Source organism: Phoxinus phoxinus (genome assembly GCF_949152265.1).
Source record: "Phoxinus phoxinus genome assembly, chromosome: 5".
NCBI classification, from domain to species: domain Eukaryota; kingdom Metazoa; phylum Chordata; class Actinopteri; order Cypriniformes; family Leuciscidae; genus Phoxinus; species Phoxinus phoxinus.
This window is the reverse complement of record NC_136880.1, coordinates 24,053,214-24,072,976: the sequence shown is the minus strand read 5'-3', so window position 1 is coordinate 24,072,976 and position 19,763 is coordinate 24,053,214. Positions and strand designations below refer to the sequence as shown.

The window sequence follows — 19,763 nt, the reverse complement described above, 5'->3', positions numbered from 1 at the left end:
TGAGCTAGGCTATAGCCTACTTCTCTAAACTCTCACTCTTATTATTCATTCTAAGGATCATCACGAAGCATAATTGAAAACTATAAACCAGACCAATTGTTCGTGTATTTTATTTGAACTTTTTATTTTTTAGTGTTAGTTCCATAGTTGAGTCACTGTTGATCAGTCGACTTTGTGAGGACTCCTGTCCTGTCATTGGGCGGATTGCGCGCTCCCCGGCCGTGCTTTTATTTTTAATATGAGGGAGGGGGTTCCCAGAAAATACCTCCTCCTGCTGTTCCTCAGCTCAATCTCGTGAACATCAAACACACGCCGTCTCCATATTGGAAGCAGAGATCAGAAAACACGGGAAAACATGAAGAGGCAGTTTTTGACGCTCGCTTAAGCGCACAGATGTCGCGGCGTTCTCCGCTATAGCTCCAGGGGTTTAAACGCGAGCGTTCAGACATCGCGCGGGTCATTTATTCAGGGGTTTCATGGTCAGCTCGCTAACGCTATCTTATTTTAGCAATCCAACCTCCAATTACTTGTTAGCCATTCGGCGCTGGCGCAGTTGATTTTTGTAATGCGCATCCGCACGGGCTGATTGATCAAATGTGTGTCCGCGACGCGTATTTTAATGCAACAAAACGCAAAGATTAGTGGTCGGGTGCAGTCCGTTCGCCCACGCTAGCCTGAGCGACAGCAGTCTGCTGGCTGGCTGGAGATCTGCCATTAACTCGACTAGCTGTTAGCACAACCTGAAACACGGCCAGAACTCGCTGGAAAAAGGAGCTAACATCTCGTTTCCATGGACAACACGTCCATAATAACGCAGGTTACCAACCCCAAGGAGGAGGAGATACTCTCGTCAAATGCTGAGAAAGGTGAGAGGTGCTTTTGTGCGTTGAAGTTGGTCGCCGTTGCGCGTTTTGTTAGCTTTACCCACCATTTTAAACGAGCGGGCTGCGAGCCTGCGTCCGCGGACAATAATAATTTAATTCCTGTATAGACCAACATAAACGAGGATATAGTGCTATTTTTATTTGTATATGCTTTCATATGACAACGTGTTACATTTGATGTAGAACAATCACCGAGTGTGTTTATATAATTGAGTCGTCGCAAAGGCGCAATGTAAACTAAAGAGCGAAAGTTTTGGCTCTGTAACAAGCGTTGGTCGCCCGTGATGTGGATGGAGACCAACGTAAACATGTTTCTTTCTGTCACGGGGCAAGACTTGCATAAGTTGAGTGCTTTAAAGGGCACATGTTTTATTTAAGAAGCGGTGGACTTTTGACTTGTTGTTCTTTTAGTCAAGTCAGCAGCAGGAATTAAGTAGGCTAGATATGTTATTTAGTTGCCTAACGTTACAATTTTGTTTTACAAAACAGGCAAGTCAATTTTGTGATCGCGCTGTGTAGGTCATGCGAACAAACATTTTATGTGCCAAAAAGCATTTTTTTTAAAGGCTAGACACCACTGATGAATATGGTACATAATAACTTGTTGATTAAACCCTGCATCATCAAACCTAGTAGATTGTACAGTATATTAAGATAACTGTTTTGCACAAGTCTTTTGAAGTGTTGTTTAAATATGCAAATGAGGCATTATTAAATTCCAGAAAAGAAAGTGGAACATTGGATAAAGCTTTTTTTTTTTTTTGACTACACGTTTAAGTTAAAAAAATTTTACTGAGGGGGGTTTTGGATATATATTTTGATTACTCCAAAAATAAGGAAAAATTGCTGAAAAAAATTAAAGTAACAATGAGCTGTTATATAAATCAAGTGCACAAGAACTAACTCAACTGTAAAAACCTTTAGAATATAAGAATAAAACTGTAAAGTTTTGTGTATTTGCCTGGAGGTTTCTGGCTCACTGAGAAGACAGTCTTTAAAGATATGTAGGCTATTGCAATTGAAATTTAGAGGCGCAAATATATAGTGTGTAATAAACACTTTATTACTTTTTTGAATGTTTTCTTTTCACCAGTCTTGATGTTTTATGTACGTTACATGTTATGAAAACAAAATGGCCCAAAATCAAAAAAATAACCAGTGCATGAGAAACGCAAATAGTGTCTTGCCTTACAGGGATATTTCCCCCCAAAATTAAAATTCTTTCGTTCATCTTCAGAACACAAATTAAGATCTCTTTGATGAAATATGAGAGCTCTCTGTCCCTCCATTGACAGCTAAGCAACTACCACTTTGACACTTCAAAAAGTTCATAAAGAGATTGTAAAACTAATCCATATGAATTGAGCGGTTTAGTCCAAAATTTCTGAAGAGACTTGATTGCTTCATATGATGAACAGATTGAATTTAAGCTTTTTTTTCCACATATAATCATTGATCGGCAAACATAAACAAAAGCTCAACCAAACTTGCTTGACGCACGAGAACAAACCTCATTGGTTCCTTGAGGAAGCTCTCAAATGTGCTGCGTAACATCAGCACCTCATTGTTTCTCACACGTCAAGCGAACATGCTTGAGCTTCCGTTTACCACAACAGATGTGTTTATGAATGTTTATATGTGAATAAAAGCCTAAATTCAATCTGTTCATCATATAAAGCAATCATGTCTCCTCAGGAAATTTTGACTAAACTGCTCAATTCATATGGATTAGTTTTACGATCTCTTTATGAACTTTTTAAAGCGTCAAAGTGGTAGTTGCTTAGCTGTCAATGGGCAGAGTAAGCTCTCAGATTTCATTAAAAATATTTGTGTTCTGAAGAGAAATGAAAGACTTACTGGCTTGGAACGATATGAGGGTGAGCGATTGACAATAAAAATTTTTGGCGGAAATATCCCTTTAAATGAAATGCATGTTACAGTTTTGCAGGGCTGCTCATCTGAGGATGTCCGGCTCTGTGACAGCAGGCATTTGGATGGAGCACTTCCAGAGCTTTACCTTTGACCTCTGGGTGGCTGAGTGGAGAAGCTCTTCAACAGCTGCCCTCTCAAAACAGCACTGAATAAAGATGAACAATCTATAATGGTCCTTGCGCTTTTGATGGCATGTTAGGCAACACTTAAATGCCTTTTGTGACATGCATATACTGCATTGATCTCATCCAGACCAGAGTTCCCTCTTCAAAGCCATTAATGAGTCTTTCCAACATGTAGATTAGTATTAAGCCAGAAGTAATTAAAGTCAGTTGTAATTACAGGATTTTTTTTAAGGCATCTGCTTGAGCTCTGATGGCATCTGATAGTCTGCCGCAGTGATCAATGTCTCTGGCCCGTTGCCTGACAGGGATCTTTTTTGCATTCTGCCCACAATTATGTAAAACGTCCTGCTGTACTTTACTGCATTTACTTGTTTTGAGTGCATATGGAAATAGTTTATATAACTTTGTTCATAGGATGCTTCTGCAGTCATGTTTTTGCTCTTTATATGTGGTAAAGGCATTTAAATAAATGCATATTCATGATTTTTTGTGTGTGTTGTGGCATTGCGAAAACACTCATTGTGAGAGGCTACTCAGTTGACCTAAATATCATGTTTTTTTACACCTCTTCTTACCATGAGGCTGAACATGCTTTCTGACACTTCCTCTAATATTCCTGAGTGAAGACAAGCTGTTGTCCTCCCACTTATGAAAAATGATCCTAGCACTGCAATGCATTATTTGAAGCTGCTTTCTTGATCAAAACTATTGAAAGTCTACTTAAAGTGCTGTCTTTTAATAAGCTCAGTCCTGTTGCTGTAAAAATCAGCCGAATCTTTCTAGTTTGATGCAATTCATAAATGTTAGTGTAATGTATTGCATAGGTTCTTGTATTTTGCTGTGAAAAGCTTGAGATGTTCAGCAGCTGAACCTTTGAGATGGTGGCTAAAGGGGCGGGAGAGGAATGCACGGTTCTCATTGGCTGGTTGTTTTCTTAGCCCCACCTCCGCTGTTGCTTTCCTCCTCTCTTCTTCCCTCTCTCCCTCAAATATTCCCCCTCGCCTGTGCCTCTGAAGTCATCAGTGAAGCTTTAGGAACGAGGGAAAATAGCCTCTGTCCCTTAAAATGGTGCTGGAGGCGGCAGCCAATGAGTGCAGGGACTAGGGTTTTGGAGCCTAAAGGGGACGGGGTGGGGTTTGTAAGCGAGTGGGGTCTAGTTTCTATTTTTTTTCAGCTTGTCACTATTTTTAACCCTTTAGCTGTCACCCCCCTTTTTGAGAATGGACATTAAAATGGACTATTCAAGCTTAAATGGCTGTAATTCAAGAATGCTTTGGAGTATAGACCTAAGTTTGGTCTTGTTTTAAAGGGAAAAAATTGCAGATTATTGCTGAAGTGAAAGAACTTCAAAAAATTAAAGTATGAAAAAGTTATGGAAGTTTAAATTTACATTAAATCAAATATAATTTATTTAATATTTTTCTTTTATATAAAATATATATTTTACAAAATATTTTTTACTATAAAATTACTATAAAATAAAAGCCATAAATCTAACCAAGTTGTGTTCCAAATTTGAAGTTGATATAATAAAAATTGAAGTTCCCATGAGATTTTGTTTAGGCGTAATACCAAAAATAGCCTCCGGGTGTCATTGAATTCCATTGAATTTAACTGTATGCATTCTGCCATAAAAAATGTATACATTTCTGTCCAAATATCACTTCTGTCACAAAATATGGAACCTTGAGACTCAGACCTTTCTGACAATATGTGTTTTGTCAAGATTAGAAAATATTTTGATCATAAATTATGAAATATAATAATGCCCAAAAGGGGAGGAGCCTGATAAAATAATTTAGAGTAATGTTTCTATGGTAACACAATGTCCAATTTCAAAACAGTTTTCACAGGATGAATTCTGAGATCGTAAGCTTTCAAATGATACCTAATTTATGATAACTACTAAAATATGAAATGTAATAAAAAAAGGCGATAAAAAAAGATAATATTATATTTTAGAGGATAATATATATATGATACTTTTTAGAAGGTAATATTATTTTATCATTTTTTTTATTGACAAATACTAGATTATATGTTTTATTATTAATTTTTAGCATGAAAACCAACATTTCAATTATTAAAAGTATGTGCGTCGACTTTTTGTGACAAAGGTCAGAACTCCTGTTATGATGTCGATTTTTTTGAGGTGCGCTCTTGTCATAAATTCATCTATTACTGTTCCTGCATAATTTGTAACAGAAAACAGTGCTGAAATATCTATTAAGGAGTCTTAGACCTTTCCAATGATATATAGTTTGTCATGATTAATTTAGGATTTAATTGTAATATAGTGAGGTAAACGTAGGCGTCCCGTATACGGGACAGTGACAGTTAAAGGGTTAAAGGGCCTTTACTTGCTGGTGACCTCAGTGTTAGCATTCAGAGCCTCCGCTGTGGCGCTGGAATGAAGGAAGATTATTATTAGTGTGTGTGTGAATGAGGAGAGGAGAACTGTGAGGGTCTTTGACGTCCCCTCATTATGTGCAGTGTATTGGTGTAAAGCCTGTCCTTAATCATTTGTAATAGTCAGGACTTTTAATTAAAGATGCCATCATGTGACATCCTGACTGGGAGAAAGCCATTTCCCTAAAGGGTGTTCAGGCATTCCCACCACCAAGTGTCCCAAATGAGTGTTATTGAACTTTATATGGCGTGTATCATCCACCTATTTCGTTTTAGTTTATGATTGGCACTTCCGGTTTGGGGAAGTTCAACGTAAAAATTTTCTAATTCTAATCTAATTTTTTTTTTACGTCAGTTTGACTGAATGAGCTCTAAAATTGTCGTGTTCAGACTTCAAGGGAAAAACTTAAGGCTTGGTATTTTAATGTGACATGACAGGAATATCCATGGCAAGAGCTCTTTTCAGTCGCTGCATTCTTTTCCTCATTAATATATATATATATTTATTTTTTTGTGTTCCACTGTAACAGTATTAAAAAGGACAACATATAGGCCTACTGCGTATTTGTGGTCTGCAGCTCTCCTAATTTAATTAACATTTATATCTCTGGAATAATTCACTGGAATGCACTGAGAATCTCTTGTTTTTCTCTTTTTCCATGTTTGTTTTCACACAGATGCTTTAAAATGTAATTGTCTCCCCTTTTCCCTTTTAATCCCTATAAACCAGTGTTTACTCTAATGTTTCAAAAGCAGGCAGATATAATAATTATTGTCTGTCACAATGATGCAAATCACTGTATTATCACTATGTTCCAACTTCCAGTTAATTAACAATCTTGATTAAGGCAATGCGTTGCATTATACAGACATGTATTACTACAGTGATATTTAACACGTCCGTAATATTGCTACAAAAATAATTAGGGGTTATTCATCGTCTGTGGTGGTAGTAATTTGTTTATGCTTTTACACTTTTGTTGTTCGATGGTTGCAGGGTGAGTAGAATAATGTCATCTCATGCACCAAGTTTTGAAAATGCTTATTTAGTTCATAGAGCGAACGTTTCGCTGATTGGTTACAGTTTAACGGAAGTTACTCCCATAATTCAGGCAAAGGATCATGGGGCGTAGGAAGGATACACTTCACGGACTGAAATGAATGTAACTCATAAACATTTAAATTCAAATTTATTTTACTTCTGACCCTAGCCGTTCTGTATAATCTTTATTAAATTTATATAGCCACAAGTATGTATTATGTAGAAGTAAGTTTTAGAGTTATAACCTTTTTACATATAAATATATCAATGTACAATACCATTCAAAAGTTTGCGGTCAGTAATTGTTTTTTCTTTTTTTAAGAAATTAATACTTGTATTCAACAAGAATGCATTACATTTTTATTTCATCAAAAGTGAAAGTAAAGAGATTCAAAATGTTAATCCTGAAAATTCAGCATTGACATCACAGGAATGCATTTTAAAACGCATAAAGATTTTAAAATATAATTAAACAGAAAACAGTTATTTTAAAATGTAATCCTATTTCACAATATTACAAAATTCTTTCAAAAAAAAAATCTTAGTTTTAAACCTGTGTTCTCTCTCTGTTCTTTTTGTAGTTTCGCTGTCTAACAGCAGCCTGAAGAAGAAGAGGACTCGCAGCATCTTCAGCTCGTTGTTCTGCTGCCTGAGGAGTTACGATGCCGAGCCGCCCACCACCCCCAACAACAACAGCAGTCCTCTGCCGCCACCTGTGGAGGAGAACGGAGCTCCACCAAAGGTGAGACTGCCCACACATCCTCTTTATAACGGGAGCGATTACTGAAGATCAGATGCGTATTGATACAGAGACTCTCGCCGTCATGTGTGTTTTCCTCATGTTAAGTAGAAGTCATCACAACTCTCTTTTTTTTCTGTGCAGACTGTATCACATGTGTCTTGATTATAGTCCATTTGTCTTGTGGTTAAGCACCTCATTTCCTCTCCTGTTTGTTTCCTCTGTCTTCATCTCATGTCCCAGTGTGACCAGGTTGAGGTCATCCCTATCCCCAGTGTATGTATGACTCCACTCCACTCTGTGTCGTCTGTCTGTGTGCTCTCGCATGCCGCATGGAGCGCCTCACCACTGCACTCTCGAATCGTCTTTTCAAGCGACTCTGTGGACAGTGATGCACTGCCTGATGGATGCTTTCATACACTGTATATTACTACTAGTGGTGACTGGAAAGCTTAATGTTTTTCCACACAATTATGGGCTAAGGCATTGAGCAACATGTGTTGGCTATTTTTGTCGACTACGGCATGCAAAGCCAAACATTACTGTTTGGTTCGTCATTTAACATGCTATTACTGATGCCTTGAGGACTTCGATGAGATTTTGTTGAATTCTCAAAAAACTACTTTTATGTTATCCAGCTAGATAATCTATCTTGGAGATAGATCAGCAGAATGTACAAGAACAGTGTTGAGTACATCTGTAAAAAAAAAACATTTAAGTTTGCAAGGCATAATATTTAAATGTACACTAGCGTTCAGAAGTTTGGGGTTAGTAAGATTTCAATGGGAGGCTGTTAAAGACCATATGGGAAGATCAGATCTCATGATCAATCCCTTAATGATTTTGTCCTTAAGATTTTAGAAGTAGCGATCACACAATCCGAACTGTAAGTGTTCTGGTGTCTTTGTGTTCATTCAGCAGTTCGGACCAAGATCATGACTGCACTCCAGCGGTTCCTCCTAAGCTTGATTCATCCCGTTAAACAGACAGGGATTTAGATTAGATAGACTCGACAGCATACTGCCTCCCTCTATAACAAGATTGCCTCTGCTTGAATTGAGACGGTGCAGCTAGGATTAGAGAACTGGATCAAGAGAGGGACCCATTCACCCGCAGCATATAAATAAAGTGATGGGATTTCATACAGACAGCCAGTGTTGAAGTCACTCTCGCACTCTCGCACTCTCTAACCTTACCCATCCTGCATCTCTGATTAATGTGTGAAAAACCTTTTAATCCCCACGCACGGCCATAATCCTTTCCACTTCCGCTTGGAAAGAGCTGGGATGTTACTGCATGCGCGTCATCTGTGCAGCTCAGGAAACACACTTCCTAAAATGCCTGAAGCTTTCCCTCACAATTCCCAGAGGAAATGTGTAGATGGTTGGGGATCGTGGTTCTTTCTGCTCATTTTGCTTCATAACGGTCTAACACGTCGCGGCTAAAACTCCCGTGCCTCATTTCTCACTCATTACGCTGAATCTGCTCCATGTTCATCATGCTAACTCTCTATGTTTTGCATTTCCACAGCCTCCAGAGAAGTACCTCCTGCCTGAGGTTAACATAAATGACTATGGGAAGAAGTGTGTGGTAATAGACTTGGACGAGACTCTGGTGCACAGTTCGTTTAAGGTAATTCATTAATTATTGCCTGTAGAAACTAGCCCAGATCCCTTTCAGGTATACAGTTTAGTATACAATAGGCGACAGATTGTTTCAAAGCAGCTTTACAGCGATAACAGGAAATTGATGGCTTTCGGCTGTTGTTCAGCTGAAGTCAGTTCAGTGTTGATTCAGTTCCGTTCTGTAAAGATCATCAATTATTAAAATTAGTTTGTTTCATCTATGAAGCAGATCTGCAAAAAAGTATGTCATCGTCTAACTCGGTTCAGTTCTCATTCAACACAACAGCGTCAGGTATTTCCCAGAGAAAGGCAACCAGGAATGGGTCACAAATGCAATGAAACTGTGACTTCTCTCAGTATTTTGCTCAGTGACCGTGACCCACAGTGACCTATTTGCGTCAGAGATATGCATGCGGGCAGAGCTTCCTGTGATGCTTGGTGACGGCCCAGTCAGGCCTCATTTGTCTCTGCTGCTAGAAGGAGAGTAGAAGAGAAACCCTGATTGTGAAACTCAATATTGAGCGCTTTATCATCTTGATCTGTTTGTGAAGCTCAGAAGTTTGGCATGGGTTAGTCTGATTATAACAGAGTTTAACCCTATAAAGCGCACTTTATCATATTTTTTACGCAAAATTCGAAGGCCTCTGAATGATCTTTGCTGAAAAACCTGTTGTGCACAATCTACTGCGTCTTTTTTCCTCTGATTGATGAGTTCATACTTTTTTAGCAAGTAAAAAGCCTTTGTTCAATTTTAAATCCCCCCTTTCGGTACACAATAAACAAACATAAGAACGTTTATATTTGTAATATTTCAAGATACACATACTTGACTGAAGCAAAAAAATTAATATTTTTAAAAATCATGTTAAAATCTGAGTATATAATCTGATGCATCAGATGTTTGAGTCTACGTCAGTCGTATTGCCAAAATTAAAACTACAGCTTTGATCATAAAATTAAGAAATAGTAAGACATTATTTCATGTTTGTAGTCTGTTAAACCGCCTTTAAATATCTCATTGATTTACTGTACATTACAAGCTATCATAGTTTCATCCTTTTGCCAATAAATTCTGCAACAAATTGCATATTTTTGCTCAGTTTGGGATTCTAAGTGTAAGCCTCATATTTTCCTGCAAAAATAAAAGCCTGATGTATCAAATATGATACTCAACAAAAACACATACAAGCTTTTTTTTTTTTAAAAAACCTTTTCATGCTATTTCATATGTCAGGCTGTACAGGGTTAAGTTTAGCCTGACTACGTCAGACTTCCTACTTCCGCTAATTTCATTTCGCTCCTGTAGTCAGTCTGAGATAGCGGCCTATCTTTCAGTTTTCCACCGGCCTTCGGACGGCCGGGCCAATCAACGAACAGAGGGCGGGCTGAGAGCCGTGACGTAGACGCTAAGCGCCGAGTTTTACATGTAGGTCAGAGAAATCGAAAACCGAAACGAGACACGGGATGCAATCAGGGGGGCAGTGTTCCGAAAGACATTGAAGCCGACCTGGGCGCCGCCATTGGCTAGCGGACCCCCACCTGCTGTTAGCATTCCATTGACTCCCATTCATTTTGGCGTCACTTTGACAGCGAATAACTTTACATCTGAGGCGTTTAAAGACACCGTTTGTCCATTGTTTATTTCTAAAGAAACACGAAAATGTATAAAAGGCTCCATTACCTTTGTATCTTACGTTATGGCCCCGTAGAAGCAGTTTTTGTAAAAATAGGCTAACGATTGCGTCATACCCGCGCGACTCTGTCGCACAAGTCGAAAAATTACCGTATGGACAGGCAGAGAAGCTCGCAAGCAATCGGGAGGACGTGGAGGCATAAAGTCAAGGGAGAAGCCCATAGAGAGTGATAAAGTTGCTCCCGTTGCTAGCTCATGTACAGCTAATACCCACGCTCTCCGTCTCTGCGAGATTCGTAAGGGAATGATTCAGATTTCTCTCGGCACAGCTACTAGAAGACCTACAGGTTGCTCACGTCACATCTACGTCGTCAAGCTCAGTTTGAGCCTGCGCAGTTCGCCTGGCGATCAGGAAGTGAGTGCTTCTAATTGACTTCATTTCTCTCCATTGAAACCTATGGGGTCGCTGTGTCCAGTTTATATACTGTCTATGGATGCAATTCGCTCTGTTATGGAGAACCAGTGCCGCCGCTCCCACCACGCGCTGTGCGTAGGGAACCAAGAGCTGAGAGGAGCACCAAAAAAATAGCGTTCCGGGAGTCTCCCGCATATTGATAGCGGCTCACTGACGCCCGCGAATTAGTTAAAATCTCCGGAATCTAGAGCGAGCGCGCCCGCGAGACAGAGACTGTGCTCCAAACCGCGTAGCGCGTGCACGGCAGAGAGGGAGAGGGAGCGCGCGTGCCTCATGAAACTTCTCGGGGTAGAGGGCATCATAAAGGAATTATGCTCTGGGCACCAAAATGGCTAGCAGCGGCACTGGCTGTGTTTAAAAAATCTAATCCTAAATTTGAGAGTTGGCTACAAATATTTTCTTGTTTCACTCTGTCAAAAATAAGTTTAGAGGCCGTGATTGTACCATGGATGCGTAGATTAACTTCGCATAATCTGCAAAAATCGTTTACAGCCATGTTCACTCCGGTATTTCGCTCGCATCATCATGTGTTTACAGTGGAAGTTCGATCATAGATTTGAGTTCGATGCATGATGTCTGTGGTTCGATGCGGCTGTACAGGCGCATAACATACGTCCTAACTAAACTTATCTGATTGGCTTACGGGTAACCAATGATTTTAAACTTCAGACAAGCGCCCCCTAGCGAGAGAGAAAACACTTCTCTATTATGCCATTCCAGACTCTGTCTACGAAGCAAAGTGAAGTAGCAGAGTCTGGTATTACCAGGCTAGGTTAAGTTGTCTGTGATCGACTGATTTCAGTCATGCTTGTAAGGACAAATGTGTGAGGTGTGCCATACTCAAACCTTCCTCACACCTGATTAGTAATGTTTGGAACTTGAAAGGTTTGTATTGAGAGGGCACAGACGCCCTCTGCTGTTTGTTGTCGCTGCACTGTCAGTGCACTTATGCAAATTATAAGTAAATGGAGCTTATCACACATCAGTAACCTCTGATTGCTGTCATCTTGTTTATCAGCGGTTAGTATAATGTTTTGAGATAGTTGAAGTGACAAATGAGCTCACTTGATTTATTATTTAAAAAAAGACAACGCATGAAAGAGAACAAATTCACATTTGTTCATTTAACTTTTTTGAGTTATTGAAAGGGATAGTTCACCCAAAAGTGAAATCACCCTCAAGCCATCCTAGGTGTATATGACATTCTTCTTTCAGACGAATACAATCGGAAATATATATAAAAAATGTCCTGGCTCTTCCAAGCTTTCTAAGGGCAGTGAAAGGCCGTTCATGTTTTGAAGTCCATCAAAGTGCATCCATCCATGATAAAAGTAATCCACGCGGCCCTGGGGGGTTAATAAAGGCTTCTGAAATAACTAGCTCCCGGCAGACGACCTACTCAAGTCGACTTGCGCCAAAAGAGTAAAGGTGCGTGCACACTACAAGCGACAAAGCGACACGTTACCATTCATTTCAATGGGTAGCGGGCGTTCTCCGGCGACACGCGCGATCGCGGCCGTTGGCGACCTGATGGGGCGTGTCTGGCGCTCAACTGTATGAGGTAGGATGTAGGAGTAGCGTAAGCTTTGACGCCTCTCGCGGTTAAAACAAACAGGGCTGGGCAACAAACTCAAGCTTTTCAGACATTTCTCTTTAAAAATTCTCGTTTTAAACTTCTAATTCGTGTCTGGTGTTTTGTTTTGCTCTATCCTCTGCTTCCGCATTCATCATTACGTCATGTGTAATGACTAAAACCAATAATAAAATATTTATTTATTGGGTTTTATAAGCAATATTTTGAAAGATGGATTTTTTTTTTTAAGCTAGAGAAGGATACAGCCTGAGGGATGCTCACACATTCAATAGAACAATGGTTGAAATGAAAACGAATTACTCTGGTAATAGCCACATTAAATAAAAACATATTTGAAACTTATTGAGCCAGTGCATGACAAAACAAAACATGAGTAGTTGATAAGATTCATGCCTACTGCCTGAAAGACTATTCAGGTATTTAGGAAAATGTGTGAAATAAAATTTTGGGTGGGCTTAGTTAGATCACTTCCTCTACTTTGTCTCCATCTGAAGCTGGGTCATACTCATAACACTGTTTTGCATTTGTTTCTCTCTCATAGCCTATTAGCAATGCTGATTTCATCGTCCCAGTGGAGATCGATGGCACAGTGCATCAGGTACAGAATTGATGGAGACATGCACAGGTTTCATATTACACTCTAGTGTGTTCTATAGCAATTATGAAGCCGTTTGTGGGTTTTATGTCCGTGTCAACTTCATTGGATGGAGTGGTGAACATGGCTGAGTGGCTGTTCCCTTGTTCAAGTAATCCAGGATAGGCTGTCTGTCCTGGGAGGCCTATTCATGATTACTTGCACTAGGTGGCAGCCGTTTGTCGTCCTGGAGCTGATGCAAATCATCTGTGCTTGATTTGTGTTCCTCAGTGTTTTGAAGAACGAGAACATGACTTTTGGATATATTATGTTTTTATATTATATATTTTTCTATTTTATAAATATTTTACTATTATTATAATAGTTTTTATATATTATAGAGATCATTTATTATTTAAAAATAATAATTGTAATGGCTCTGTGTATCATTATATTAGATATTTTATTTTTATTAAAATATTATTATTATATCTATTATGAAAATGTATTATTTTAATTTACTTAAATTGCTCTATCACTATATTGTATTATTTTTTATACTATATTGCATGTTAAAGACTTCATTATTATATGGATATTTATGAACATTTATTATAATTTAAATTGACTTAAATGGCTCTGATAATGACAATATTGTACTATATAATATATATTTTATTATATTGTTTTATAAAGATTTGATGATTATTATTATTATTATTATTATACATGTATAGAGTGCAACAGTGGCCACCCACTTTTTCAGCTGTGTTGGTTACGGAAGTATTTCTTTCATTCATTTTTCCCATAGGGATAAAAAAAAAAAAAAAACTTTGTTAAAGCATTATAAGCCATGAACCAAGCCAAATCATAACAATACCAGCTTTGATTTTAAGCTAAAATATTTGAAAATCAGATATAAAATAAGGTACAAGACTGTACTTAACACTTAACGGCTTTACTGAGGGAAAGAACTACAATCCCATGAAGCATTGCGAACAGCATAATCAAATAAAAAATGATCAAGAAATATAAAGCTACTCATTTTAGAATGTTGATTATATCTATAGAAACAATATATTTTAAGCTTATTGCAAAATATGTATATACATACAATTATTTTGAGAGCATAAGGAGACGACTCGATTGCGTCATTCGCAGTGCTTCATGGGAGTAGGCGGAGCTAAAAAGCTCTTTTGTAGGGGGGGTTTGGTTATTTCAGCATCATGGGTAATGTAGTTCTTCACCAGGAATTCCGGCGTTATACACTGTAATTTTAAAAATAAGTTGAAATAATGCGGGCTGACGGCTTCAACCGAGGTGTGTACCGTCGATTAACAACCTCGAAGCTCAAAGTAGGGCTGTCTAAAAAGGTTTCCAAGTTATCATTAAAAATCCATTTCCCTATGAAGAAAATGAATGGAGTTTTTACTTCCGGAACCCGACTGTTGAACTCTATTATGAGCACTTATTATCATTCAAATGGACTTAAATGGCTCACAATATCTCCCCTTCGTAGGTGTATGTGCTCAAAAGGCCTCACGTTGACGAGTTCCTGCAGAAAATGGGCGAGCTGTTTGAATGTGTGCTTTTCACAGCCAGTCTAGCCAAGGTTTGTCCACCACACTGTGACTGACTTATTTAATGTCAACAAACATGTCAAAACACAGTCAGTCAGAATCTCATAACCCTCATAGTGCACAAAACCTCACTGGCTGAAACAGTCTGAATGTTATTTAAGGAAGAAAGTACTGTGGTATACCTGGCAGAGCCCTGCTGGGTGATTTAAGGTCTGTTGGGTGGGCGTTGATTCATACCTGCTCTGCTAATATCTGACCCCCCTCTCTGTCTCTGTGTGGCCTGCGTTTGTTTTAGCCGCTAATGCATGGGTAAGTGTCTCTATGGCAACCGTGACTCTTCCAGAATGCGTGCCGTGTACCAGTAGTTGCAGTCGCTGCTGCCTTCACCTTTAAAAAGCTCACATTGTTTGAGTTTGGCCGCTTTTACGATATGCTGTGAAGTTTCATTTGTCACTGTATCTGTAGCTAATGTCTCTATGTTTTGTTCTTCTCATTCCTGTAAGTGACACATTAGCTTTATCCGGCCCACTGTAGTTTAGATCACGTGTCTTGGTTGCTTCCATGTCTGTTATATTGAGGACGTAACGGCTCATTCGCTTTAGTAGCACGTATCTGACTATGGTTTTGTAGGTTTCCTTACAGTCCTCTTTGTAGACGTTTTCGTTTGCATAGACATGGACATAGTGTTACGTTGCCCTAGCAGCTTGCATTTTCTCTGTTTTATATTTGTATTTGTTGCAGGGAGCAACTGGACAATTCCACAGTGACTCTGCAGTTTAATCAGTGCATGAGCTACTGGAAAAAAACACCTTTAACTTGTCTAAGTGTCTGTTGTGTCTGTGTGTGCCTCAGTATGCCGACCCGGTGGCTGACCTGCTGGACCAGTGGGGTGTGTTTCGGGCACGACTCTTCCGGGAATCCTGCGTTTTCCACAGAGGGAACTATGTCAAAGACCTTAGTCGGCTCGGGAGAGAGCTCAGGAACGTCATCATTGTGGACAACTCCCCTGCTTCCTACATTTTCCATCCTGAAAATGCTGTGAGTGTTTTTTTAAAAAGAGTTTCATCAGCAATAAACAATTATACAGCACAGCCAAAGTAGTCTGACTTTTTAGTGAATCAAACGCAACTTACTGTTAATGGTGTTCTTTAGGTTTGTGAGACTTGGTTGAACTGGTTGTTTATATGACCATTTGTAGTTAAAGGCAAACTACACTAACTTTTTTTGGGAGAAAAAAAAATGCTGCGCTTAACCCCGGGCTATCGTCGTTCTAATCACCGCTTTTAACCCCTTGGGTAAAGGAACGTTTCGCACTTGCAATCTAAAAGGGGGGGTTAGCTCCGGTATATACCCAGGGTTATGAAACTACATATGTAGTACATTAACAGTGTTACTGTTAACTACACATCGTTTCAAACTATACAAGTTTGGCACCGCAATGCGGTGTTAAGGTACGTTCACACTTCAAGCGATTTTGTCGCTGCAGGACTCCAGTGGCTGGCGGAACGGTCGCTAGTGGGCGTTCCCGCTGGTTGCCTAGTAATGTTGCCTAGTGACGTTCACGGATGTTTCTCCATGTTGTAGACAACAAATCCGTTTTCTTGCCACTACAAACAAACATTTTTGAAGGAAAATTCTAAATATAAATGGAATCAGTACATAACATTCATAATATTAAAGATGAACGAGAATCTGTGAGTGCTTTTTGCCATCGCTGCATTTAATTGCAACAAACGGGCAAATACTGGTCCATATGGGTTCATCAATTAGGCTCTGAGTCTGTACTGTGAATACCACTGCATGTACACGGTCACAACTTCTAGGACAGTTTCTGACTGCTAAAATTAGCTTCTCGTTCAGCCTCCAGTCGTGTGCCTTATATTCACGTGCTTTGGGCAGTCATGGAAACGCAGTGGAATGTTTATAAACAGTAGTTTCTCCGTATGATAGGAAAAATGCTAAACGACGATGGAAACCGCGACAATTGGAGTGAATAGACCGTCATTCCTACCTTTTTTAGTTCTAAAAGTTCTCTCAGAAATGTGTAATATGAAGATGCGCATTGCTAGAGCCTTTATGTAAATAAGTCACATGCTGCGTTTGTCCAGTCAGTAACATTGACACCACAAATATGCAAAAAGGACTTTAACCTGGGGTTTAGGAATGTGCAGTGTGAAACGGCAGCTTTTAAATCCCCAGGATTCCGTTAACCCGGGGTTTAGAATGACCCAGGGTTAACTGTTTCAAATGTGAGAAGCTCTAAAGTCAGGTTCTAATTGTGTGTGTGTGTGTGTGTCTTGTGAAGGTTCCCGTGCAGTCGTGGTTTGATGACATGACTGACACGGAGCTCCTGGACCTGCTGCCTTTCTTTGAGGGACTGAGCAAAGAGGAGGACGTGTACGGGGTGCTGCAGAACCTGAGGGGCAGGTAGCAGCCTGACGAGGGGCCAGTGGAGAGCCCATCCCAGCTCCTCTCTCCTCCAGCCTGCAGTCCTCACCTCACCGAGAGCAGCCACGCCCCCAACCAGGACACGCACACAGTGACATGAACAGACTTTTTACATTTAGTGGACACTCAAATATTTCTCTTTTGAAAAGTGCTTATGATAAACCAAAAAAAATCTACTTTTTCTTTCCTTTTTTGAAATGAAAATATTCAAGTCATAACCATTCTCTGAGGTGTTGCTATGCAGGTAGAAATCCGTAGGGTTAAAGGACTGTGGGGTTTTCTCTCCGACCCAACAAAGTGCCTTTTTTGAATGTCATTTTTATGGGGGAAATTAACATTTTGTACATGACATTTCCAGAGAACCTAATCTTTACAAGAATTATATGCTTTAAAACGGAGGCAGGTCAGTCTCTTTTTATAAAAGCACTGTTAAAGAGGCCAGAGATTTTTAATTATGTAAAGCTGGGTACACGTCACCATCTTTGTTCTTGTGCTCCTTTTATTTTTCAATTTTGCTTTAGCTTTGTGCCATTTATATAGACTGATTCTATTATCTAGACTTGTATATGTTTAGTTTGTTTTCTAAGAGCAAAGGAATGCATTTGCACTTGTTAGGTTACTCGTCTCGTATACCACGGCCTCTTTTGCCAACTTACCTAGGAGTAACAATCTTAAACCCAAGATTGTGTCGTGCCAAGTTTGTTTCACAATCTGATGCTGAAGTACGTTTTGTTTTCAGCAAACAAGCCAGATGCTAATATTGGTGCTGAAGACACGTTTGGACATTTAAAAAAAAATTTGCCCAGTCGACACAGAATTTTAGTCGCTAAATGCCTTTTGGTGAAGTAGCGTAGACACTGCAGTTGTTCCCCCCCCCCTCGGTTGTATTAGTAAGGGGACTTGTTCTTTATGGAAGCCAGGATGCACAATTGCAAATGTATCCCTTTTATCATTTTTAATTCTTTTTGTTCATCTGGTCGTTGAGAATTGGTACAGGTCCATCATCTTTATATTTTTTAAATTAGTTTCAACTTGTTTTAAACCATACCCTGCTGCTGCTACCACTGTACACTACACTACAAAAGACCTCCCTGTAGGTACGACCAGTACCAGCCCAGGGACTAGAGCGCTGTGCAGCTTGTGCCAGAGCATCATCCATGGGCGGAACGGACGCGTTTTTAGTCGCAGTCGGTCCTTAAAGGGTTTGCTCTTGTCCTGTGGCAGCGCAGCCCTCCTGTAGAGCTAAGCGGAGGCCTTTTTCTCCTGATGAGATTCTGGCTTTGAGAAGTTTCAAAAGTGTTCGGCGCAAGCTGTGCAGACTCTGCATCACCGCAGTGCCTAAGATGAGAGGAGCAGCTGAACAGGCAATAACCTCTCTCTCTTACTTTCTCTCTCTCTGCCCAGAGTCCGCCACGTCACGGTTCAGTCCTGTTTGTTTTTTTTCCTCCGTCTTTCTTCGTCTACCTCTCTGCATCTCTCTTCATCCTGTTCCGCGGCAGGCGACGGAAAGCAATCCATTCTCACTTTTATGGTCTTCTGTCAGTATTTGAGATGTACGCTGTTTTCTGCTTGTTGACGCGCTCTACAGCCTCTCCTTCAATCGTCGGCTCTATCAAATCTGCTGGTTGCTGAAGATCTTCTGGCTGCCTGGATAATTTGGCTTGTTAATTTTGATTTCGAGCTTTTAATGTCTAATCGTTAAACACAATACTTTTCACATTTGAAAATGTCACCTTTTTTAAATATCTCCAGGTGATCTGACAGCGTTGAAACACTATTGGTTTTGCTCACGGTTTTTATTTACTTTTGTTCTCCATGTGTTTTTCACTAAACTGTCAGGTGCTGTTTATAATACACTTTGTTTTCATGATGTCACCTCAATGTTTTAAGTCGGCACATCCAATTAAATTATGCCTTACTTTCTTTGATGTTTTTTAGTAAGCCATACAGACACGATTTACTCTAGGCTTGAAATCAGTGTGGAGAGGCTGTACAGTGCTGGTGTTTTGAGTATATTTCAAGTTGAACTAATTCATGGTTGTTGCAAGTTTTCTTCCGGACTCTGACATGTTATATTAAAGCACCTTTTTTAAAAAAAAAAACACAATGCCTTCTTTTATATTGCTCTGTACTAAAGGGTCCAGTATCCTCAATTTCTTCTAAATAAATGTCACCTCTTGAATGGTGTCCTTTAGCATATCGTAAGAGGTTGAACTATTTTAGTGTAGTTTTAGGTTTTCATTTTTACAGAAGCATGCAAGTAATTACTTGTGCTCATTTGGGGTAATGATTATTAAAAAAGTTGTTCACCTTCAAGTCCTAATGTCTTCCATTAGTAGGTTAGAAAAATATCTTAATTTGAAAAATTGGATTAATTTCAGTATGAAAATCTAAATATCACTATGAGTTGAAGATTTGAACTTCAAAATATCGGATTTATTTTCTTGCTTCAATGGCAGTAGCACTTGAGCTGCATGCATGCCACACTTGTGTTAAACCTCATGATCATGTTCTCCAGCATGATTTGAAATGATCCGAAGAGAATCAGACCCCTCTGCAAAGTCACATGATCAAGATCACAAATTTACTATGATTGATTTGTTTACTTCACATAACATTTCTTTTAGGAACTTAAACACATTGTAATATTTATATTATGATTTAAATAAAAAAAATCACTTTTAGAATCCGAGAAGTGTAAAC

The 19,763-nt window shown here is 39.3% G+C and overlaps 1 protein-coding gene across 2 annotated transcripts; it reads left to right on the top strand.

The window, feature by feature from the left end:
- Positions 1 to 154: 154 nt before the first annotated feature.
- Positions 155 to 19,374, top strand: ctdsplb (CTD (carboxy-terminal domain, RNA polymerase II, polypeptide A) small phosphatase-like b). 2 transcript variants are annotated; one of them, XM_079613053.1, is made up of 8 exons: positions 284 to 866; positions 6,974 to 7,134; positions 7,375 to 7,407; positions 8,662 to 8,763; positions 13,000 to 13,056; positions 14,552 to 14,644; positions 15,465 to 15,650; positions 16,918 to 19,374. In XM_079613053.1, the coding sequence occupies exons 1-8, from the start codon at positions 791 to 793 to the stop codon at positions 17,041 to 17,043; spliced, it is 834 nt and encodes a 277-aa protein (XP_079469179.1). In that variant the 5' UTR covers positions 284 to 790; the 3' UTR covers positions 17,044 to 19,374. The 2 variants fall into 2 exon arrangements, with proteins under 2 accessions (XP_079469180.1, XP_079469179.1); XM_079613054.1 differs by lacking the exon at positions 7,375 to 7,407 and having other exon boundaries at positions 155 to 866.
- Positions 19,375 to 19,763: the final 389 nt, after the last annotated feature.